Source organism: Lytechinus pictus, chromosome 13 (genome assembly GCF_037042905.1).
Source record: "Lytechinus pictus isolate F3 Inbred chromosome 13, Lp3.0, whole genome shotgun sequence".
NCBI lineage: Eukaryota > Metazoa > Echinodermata > Echinoidea > Temnopleuroida > Toxopneustidae > Lytechinus > Lytechinus pictus.
The window spans coordinates 23,323,664-23,333,192 of NC_087257.1; the positions used below are offsets into that span (position 1 = coordinate 23,323,664).

The following is a 9,529-nucleotide window of genomic DNA, read 5'->3' on the forward strand; positions in this document are numbered from 1 at the left end:
GTAACATGTCTTGTTTGATTTATTCGAGAAAAATTACAAGCATGTTTTTGTCAGCTAGCAATACGATGGCTAACAAAATACAGGTTTATTTATTATGAGAAGCTTATAGCTGGGTGTTTGTTGTGCGTTGTTGAACAGCCACCGTGACAATTAACTCGAACACATTGGTGCACCACTGCGTATTCAACAGCGCATAACAGACTTAAAATATCTTGACCTAGTTTTCATGAATAGACAGATGAAGCATGGCTTATATTTCCAACATTGTTCTCAAATTTGTCCCAATGTTTTTAAAGTAAAGTGTTTTCACAAAAGTTAGGACTGGAAGTGCACAGAGCTGTACAGTGGGTGTGGGTGTATGTGTTTTATGAGTAGAACAAAGTCATTCTTGTCATCTCCTATGATCTATCCAAGCCTAACTGTACCGTAAACCAGGACGAGTTTTGTACAAATTTTAAAATCAGTAACATTCCTTTTGTTGTTGGTTTTTCTGAAAATTTGTCTGTACATTATGAAAGGGGGATCATACATGTACGATACTACTTTCATAACATAAAGTCACCCTGGTTTACGGTACATACATTTGTCCACCACATTGAACTTGTATTAAGAAAAAAATACACATTTATCATATCAGATGGAAATTTTGAAATGCACATGTACAAAGGCTATTTTGGATTGAATTTAATTCAATATGTAGAATCATGCAAGGCATGGAACATTTTCTGAGGTTATGTTTAAAGGGGAATCCAACCCAAATAAAAACTTGTTTTTATAAGGAAAAGAAAAATCAGACAAATTGATAGGTAAAAGTTGTAAATATTGGTAATCACTGTACCCATGGAGACTTCACATTGGCCGCATATGGCATGTCATAGTGATGTAAGGCAAGGACTACTCTTTCATGTACTCCAATACATATTATGGCTTAAATGTCATTTTTCCCCAAAGTTTTATTTCAAATTATATTTTTCTTTCATGAGGACATAAAACAATATACTACCTGGGTTATATTTAGATTACTGCCCCAGGGGAATGGGTACTTAAGAGAAAACCACAAATCCCTGATAATAAAGTACATGGCCTATGGGAAAGTTGTCCTTGCCCCTTGTCATAATTTACTTACCCAGTTGCCAATTTGAAATCTACATAGTATTAGTGATCTTAATTTTAAAGCAGCTATAACTTTCTTATTGCTTGTCCGATTTCTTTCAAACTTTCACCATTCTGTTTAATTTATTTTTCTCCTTCTCAACACAACATTTTATGGCCGAGGCTGGATTCCCCTTTAAACATTTGACAATCTATTTTAAATAAATACTTGTTTTCCACCAATTTCTCATCGGCTTTGGCCTGTATGAAGACAATGAGGGTATGTGAGCACCCCTAAGATCCTATATGCCCTATGAAACAGTGACCTTGCACTTAATATATCAAAATTTCAGGCCTAAGTTTGTACTTTGTACGTAATAATTTTCCAATTCTAAGGACTTGCTCAGGCCTGGTGATCAGTCATAGGTTTTCCTTGTGCGCTGCTTGAGATGGGTGAAGGGTATATACAGTTAGACTTAGAGGATTAATCAAATCTTAAACAGGGACTTTGGATTACATATCTACTAGTTCAGTGATCCAAAGACATCTCATGAAGATTTTTGTCTAGTCTGCAAGCAGACTCAAGTTTGACACTTTAACCAATTATACCATGTCTAGAGTGAAGACTAGATGCTAAACTCTCTGTACATAGTGAATCTAGTCTCACTACCTCAGACTCTGCAGTCTGCACTATGCGAATTGCGAAAGTCAAAGGTTTGTGTCTGCACTCTGCAGACTAATTTATGTCAGATGTAATATTAAGTTCCTGGAAATCTTTGTATCTGATTAGCTGGGTGCAAATAAGTCATGGAAAACACTTACAATGCTCTTCATGAAATAAATGAGTTTCATGAATGGATCTGTCAGTAATATCTTTTAAAAAAAAACCCTCTTACATTGATTGTTAAGTATAGTAACTGTCAGACATAACAGACTGCTGCTCAGTCAATTAAAATAAAGATTTGACAAATTGCCAATGACAAGTATTGAAATGTTCTATATGAAGCACAAGGGAAACATAATTACTAGTACATTGAGTCAGTCCACAAGAGTGACATAAACTTGTGGTTAGATTATATATCTCTACTAAAATATTGAATCTTAAAGGAGTGTTATTTACTATGGAGCTTCAAGCTCCATATTATTGATTGCAAGTTCTTCCTGATTACTAGTAGGACAAAATGATATGACAGTAATATCACTGTGACACTGATATTTCAATGAATAGCACTTGTATGATACTGTAACTAAACAAGTGGAATGCCTCTGGCGGTCTCACCTGCATCACGCGATTCAATATAGCAGCAGTGCTGACTTTGAAAACTACTATAAAATAATTATTCACAAAAAACACCATTCATATAATGATACAATACTACGTTCATTGACATTTGACCTTGACCATGTGACCTAAACCTTGTCAGTGATACTAGATTACCCCAATATTCACATTTTATACATTATATCTATAAACTGAAAGTTATGACAGCAATCTAATAATTACCTCGAAAATGGCCAAAGTTCAATGACCTTTGACTTTGATCATGTGACCTGAAACTCACGCAGGATGTTCAGTGATACTTGATTACTCTTATGTCCAAGTTTCATGAGTCAGATCCATAAACTTTTTGAGACAAAAACAAGGGAGAAAAAAGTAAAGAATATATTATAAAGCTCTAACACTGAGGGCAAATAGAATAGAATATAACTGAGATGAAATTCTAAAATTGATTATAAATGACTATAATGATAATAAACAAATTATCAATAATGAAATAATTTTTATTTTGAACAGGTTCCCCTTCAGAGGGTCTAATCAAATACATGGCTATTGCAGTGTCAGTGTAGTAATTTTGAAGATACGAGTTTTCAAAGTAATACAGTGTTATCTTCCTTCCTGGATACCTTGTTGATCTATGGTGAATTGACACGAATACATATTTCCTGAGGTCTTGTGCTTCAGCACTGACAGAAATGAGCTGATTGGTCCATCGAAGGTCATGTGATCTCGTTGTTCAAGGACCAGTCTATGGGTGACAAGCTTTGTCCATTCCTGACCCATGAACTCATGATGTTCCGTGCTTAATTTCAAACTTGATGATGATGTTTGATGAGAACAATCCGTTTCGTTAGCAGAATCAAGTCGTGACCAGAATTCATGCTGTGGTTGCTTGGCAACAAGAGCTGCCTTGGTAGCGAAGAGGACTAAATGGTAGTCTTGGACTAGTCTGGAGAGGATTGTAAATGCCAGCTTCTGGTTGACACCCTGATGCTGTGCACCATCGCCTTTCATCCTATCCAACCAGTAGAACGCTGATACAGAATCCATCATCAGCACAGAAATGTCACATTGGCTTGCAAGCAAGGATTCCAAAGAATGGAGGGTTATGACCAGTTGGTTGCTTGAAGCAATCTTCACGATGTAGAGTCTCTTCAGGCAGGCCTTTATGAAACCCTCTACTTCTTCTTCAGAAGGGGGAGAATAATGGGCACCATCAGTTGATTGATCAGCAGATGGGGTAGTTCTGGGAGCGTGTTGTATATTGACTTTTGTATTCTGTTGGACGCAAGCATCCCGGTCAATCCCATCGCTGTTTTTATCTGGACACTCGGAACGGATACATGATGTCCTTGCTTTTCCTTGATCATGATCTTCGATATTATCCTTAAGCTTCATCCTATGAATAGCATTAGTAACTTTGTGCTCCAGAAGGGCAAACAGTCTGAGCATTGAGAACTGATGGTCGGTGTCTACAAATACAACGCTGGTTCCTAGTCCCCCGATATCGATACCCTTCCACTGCTCTGGAAGAACACACGTTGCAGTAAGGTTCAAAAGCAGTTCAGTCTTTCCGGATCCGCTAGAGCCGTAGACCTCTACCACATCTCCAGGTCGAGGTTCCAAACCTGGCGGGATCAGTTTGGGGTTCAGTCTAGCAAGAGAGGGCTTCTCGCCAAGTCGAGCAAAAAGCTGTGAATGAATAAAATAAAGGTACAATTAGCCACTTAATTGAATATCCTTGTCGTTTTTAAAAAGTTCAAGTGCAAGGTTGTAGAGGATGATATAGTTTATATTCACTTGGCCTACAAGCAGTTGGTCAACTTCTCAGATAGTATATTACCACATTGGCTAAACACATTGAATGGTATTCTGATAATTAAAACCCTCATTGGCGGCGGGCAGGAGCCAAAAAATTTAGGGGGGGTCCACCTGAAATTTTGGGATGGACACAGGTAAAAATTGGACAAGCAACAAAAAAAAAGGGGGTAATCAACAGAAATTTTAGGGGGGTGGGGGTCTGTCCCCCCCACCTCAAATTTAGGGGGGACAGGACCCCCCACCCCGCCTATGATAACCCTATTCGAAACTTAAATTTTAAATCACACTTTCATGGAATGCCAGCTTGATAATAGTTCTACCAAAAAGATGGCAAATAATGACTCATATTTTTTGTATTTTCATATTCCTCCCATTTTGGGACTAAATTATTTTTTTGACAACTGTTTGCAGCAGGATAAGAATATATTTATTTTTTTAACTGGTGAATAAATTGACGAATGGCATTCCATAAAAGTGTGGTCTAAGACTAAGTTAACCCAGATTTAACTAATCCATGGCTATCAGAATACCAGCCATTTGGTCTATTTTCATTTGGTCTAATTGCTGTTTGGTCTGCAGACACTACACTTTATCTCATACTAATAAAATATTTACTCTAATGTCCATTTGGTATAATTCCCACTCTGTTTACCTATCATTTTTTTAATTTGTCAAATGAATATTTATTGGGTTCATAAAAATTTTGTCTAACTATATTGACTATAAAGTGGTCATATAGGCCAAGTGGATATAAAATTAAATGTGTATAGTCTATTAAACTGGAAAGTAAACAAAATGGTAAATGGGCTGAATGGCAATGAAGACCAAATGGTTAGTAGACAAACTAGTAGAAGACAAAGTAAGATTTAGAAAATGTTGGATCAGATGATACATTATTAGTGTACACAAGCCTCAAGGAATACAATAAGGGTTAGACAGCTGGCAGCCGTCTGTTTCGAGGAGTTTTTTTTAACATTTTAAATTTCTTTTTTATTTCTCCTCGTACACAGACGGCTCGCTATCGTGCAGCCACCATTAGGGGGTTAACAATGCAAAATCCCCCTGGGGGCTCATCGATTTTCGTCTTTATTTCATACAAATATATAAAAAGAACTGTACCAAAATAAAGATTATTGTTCCGTTTTGGCCTGAAATGCACCAAAACAGCAAAACAGGGAAAAATAAACTTAAGATGGGAAAACAGTGACTTACTTCGGCTGTCGCGCAACTTCACTTCCCTGTTTTATCCGAACTTAATACATAAACATATGGCCATTGAGTCCCTGTACAGATCGAGCTAGAACTTCGGTCTCTGTATTTGGTGAGCGGAGCCAACGGAATTCAGCTGAACAACCAACATAACAGAGACCGAAGCTTTTGGTCTAAATAAGGGTATGATCATTTACAGTTGAACTTGGGTTTAAAGGGGTAATCAAGGATAAAAAAAAGTGATATATATGCACAAATATCCTTGTTTAAAGTGTGCAATTCTGGGACATCTGCACACAAAATCTGAGTGTCATAGTGGCTAGCCCTTGAATCTTTAGTTTCAGAAGACAGAACAATGCTCGAGGATGCATGGATTGGATGCTGCATAGGCTACTCCTTAACGTTAAAATTTCAAAATGATGGCGATCATTTCTTTTTTGACGACTTTCTAATGAAGACTTTATTTTGATTGGCTGATAAGCACTGCACTGCTAGTATGATTTCTGTCGGATAAAACATCTGACAAGTCTTTTCAATTTCATGAAATGCGGCCCAGATACTGGCCTGGAGCTGGAGTCTGGACGGGTACGCGAGCCTCAACACAACAGTCATCACATTCACAATCACAGCACTGCATCACCTGACCTAGACAGGAATAACCGTCGTTTCTGGGGATTTATTTAACAATTTCTGACATTTGACTATATTGGTATTGGTGAGTGGAACCAACGCAGTTCAGCGGAACAACCAAAATACAGAGTGCTTTTGGTCTATGCATCACCGCGCCGGCAAATGCCCCAGCCCAGCGGGACGGGTCCCGAGCAGCGGACGGCCCGGGCCGGGCTCGGCGCTTCAGCTGGCATCTTTCGTTTACATTATGCCATGGCATGGACCATGTTTGAGCTAGAGACACGGCGCCTATTCAAGATTGATTTGTGATCCTAAATTGATGACAGTAATTGTAAAAGTAAAATTTGGAAATAGATCACGAATTCCACATAAAATCAACATTCAAAATCCATTACCTGAGCTCCAGTTTCTGAAATCGCCGCCATCCGATCCGCTTTCAATGCCCTGGCCCTCTACGTTGATTAGGGGAAAATGTCGTCTGCTTACTCTGGTATATGTCATCGATCTTCAGTAGGGGCGAGGGCTAATGGCTGCAGTGGATCGGGGGGGGGGGGGGGGGGGGGGCTCTTTCCCCTCCCTAGCCCTAGAGATTTTTTAACAAGACCATCCTACTGCGAAATCCTGGATCCACCACCGAATTAGTCTAGATCTGGACGTATAGTTATTTGTTCAGAAAATATATGCTCATTAGGGGATGAATGAGGGTTTTTCAGATACACTTCCGAGCAAATGGATTCACAAAATATAGAGATGGTTGTTGGTTTCCAATGGAAAGCAGCTGAAGGATTATTCTGTTTCATCCTTGTGCTTATCTTGTTAACTATTTCACCTGCTAAGTATTGCAATGCGCAGTTGACAGTGAATTATCATTTATCCTCAATGCACAGGGGCGGATCCAGGATTTTCCAAAAGGGGGGGGGGGGCAAAATTTTCGGAGGAAAATTTTGACTTGCCAAAAAAAAAGTTTTCAACCACAAATAAAGGTATTTCGTACCCGAAAAAATTTGACAAGCAAGAAAAAAAAAAAAAAAAAAAAAGGCTTAAATTTCTAGAGGGGGCACACCTTTGTTTTACTGAAAGGCATTTTCACATTACAAATTTTTTATTTTGCTTCTCAACGTGCCCCCCTGGATCCGCGCCTGTCAATGCATCAGCTTGTGACGTTTCGCTCCATGCATGAACAATTGATAGAGTCTTCACAAAGTCTCTTAAAATTGTTGTTTTTACTACTCTCATAGAACAACCTTCCCCACTGCAAATGTAATATATATATTTTTCCTTATATTGTTAAATTTTCATCAAACCTCTCTTTCAGTCTGCATTCACCATTTTTGCCAAAGTTGTTAAGATTTAATTACCTTAACTCCTGGGGCCCATTTATCAACACCTGGACAAGTTAGTCATATCTTTATCCACCAACTACGGAGTTATAGTTCCAATATTACTAAACCCATTTCACGAAAGGATTTTTAACGAGAATCCATTGATATATTGATACTATCGGTAGAAAGTACATACGATCGAGACGTAGTCACACAAACATAATTTTCAAAAGGTAAAATTATGATAAAACTGCAATTATTGTAATGATTTGGAAATACATCTAATCAAAATATAGCAGAGGCAAAATATGCATCAAACATACTTAAACCATGCAGACTGGAGCATTTAATTGCTGAGAAAATGAAATTATCACTAATTCATTTCATGACTTAAAAAATCGCATGTGTGCGTTGAGATGGGTACCCCCGGGATATCAAAGTTTAATAGTCTACGAAAGTAAACCATAAGGGCTTTCTTCGTAAAATGATAATGATACAGGTTTTTATGATTTCAAACACCATCAAAATATATTGTATTATAAATTGTAAAACTCTTTTTTATACCGAAACATACATTTTGATAAATTCTATGTATAAATTAGAGAGAATTTATCAAAATGTGGATAAGGGTCTGAAAACGAGTACGAGTCCAGTTATGGATGGCCTGACATGGAAGAATCTTTATCGATTAAATTACTTTACTATTTCAAAATGAATGGTTTTGTGGCATTTTACCAAAACCCCCTGTCAAAATTTCTGTAAAGTACAATTGTTATTGAATGATTTATCCCACTTGTTTTGCAATGTAATTTCATCGTCTATGAATTATTATGTAATATCATAATTTTCAAATTTTAAGGCACCTTTGCATGTCATAGTCTACCCAAGTGATATCACTATGTCATTAAGAAAAAAGTTATGACAGGTTCGGAGGTGTCATAAATATCAAGTCAAGTTGTTGTGTCCGATCTTGCCATAGAGGGCTTTGTGAAATGGTTAGCGGACAAGTAACTCACTATTTCCGATTTAGTCAAGGAGTTAGACTTATGACGGTGTTGAGAAACGGGCCCCAGAATACTTCTAAGTTTTGTAAGTTTTGTACAGGAACCAATCGGTTCCAGTATAGTCAACATCAGGTTCAGACTGAAGGTCGTAACCTCTAGTCATCACCGACCTCTAGTGACCCTTCGACTCTCTCTCCGCTCCTCTCTGTCCTGCACCACATTTAATTTTTTTAAATAAAAATATATGTTAAGAATACTCAGTCTCTAAAGGGTTAAGATAGTTGTATGTATGGATAAATTCAAACACGCATTAATGACTTTGCATAAATGAGACAAACAGAAGACAATTTTATTCCTTTCCAGTACATGCTTAAAGCTAACGATACAGAATTTCAAAGAAAATCATTAATTTGTATGAAACATGATGTATAACAAATATTCCAGCAACAATTTACAATTGTGATAAAACGCGCATGTATACATCCTGTGGTAAAATATACAAAAAATAAAATAAAGTTTTAAAGAGAAAATAATGAGATGTTGTGCATTTGATGTGAACAAAATATATACCCAAATTTTATGGAAAAATAAAGTTATTACTATTCCTTTTTTTTTTTTTTTTTTTTGGGGGGGGGGTTTACATTAAGCACACAGCATGACCCTTGCAAACTAAGTCGACCAGTATGTAAAAAAATATAGAAAAACTTCCATCTAATGGCAACAAAACATAAACATTGTAAGATTTGGTCAGGAGCTGCATCAGACAAAAAATTGCTAATGATAGCATACAAATCAGCTAGATGCTAGCCAAGGGGACAAAACATACAAAGAGGGTATTTGGGTTACTTACAAGATACATAACATGTGTATTTTCTTATGCCCTTTGAGAGCTGTACTACCTGAACTGATAAACTAGACAACCGAATAAGCTTTTATTGATCATCACTGGCGATCTTGACCAAACACACTTTTCATGGCACTTCATACATGAAAGCACTTTCCGCAGCTGCATGGAACATTTGTTTATACTGATTACTATTCTAAAATTAAATTTATCTATTTAATCAATCACTGTTCATGTATGTTTCCTATATTCATTTACCATTATTTATTTGTCAATCTACTTATATACTTTTATTGATTGATTGATTGATTTTTTTTTTTTGGGGGGG

General features: G+C 37.0%; 1 protein-coding gene across 1 annotated transcript; it reads right to left on the reverse strand.

Moving 5' to 3' along the window:
* Position 1: 1 nt before the first annotated feature.
* Positions 2–6,493, reverse strand: LOC129274728 (DNA repair protein XRCC2-like). Its single transcript, XM_054911484.2, has 2 exons — positions 6,427–6,493; positions 2–4,063 (listed from the first exon to the last, which is right to left on the reverse strand). The coding sequence occupies exons 1-2, from the start codon at positions 6,454–6,456 to the stop codon at positions 2,978–2,980; spliced, it is 1,116 nt and encodes a 371-aa protein (XP_054767459.2). The 5' UTR covers positions 6,457–6,493; the 3' UTR covers positions 2–2,977.
* Positions 6,494–9,529: the final 3,036 nt, after the last annotated feature.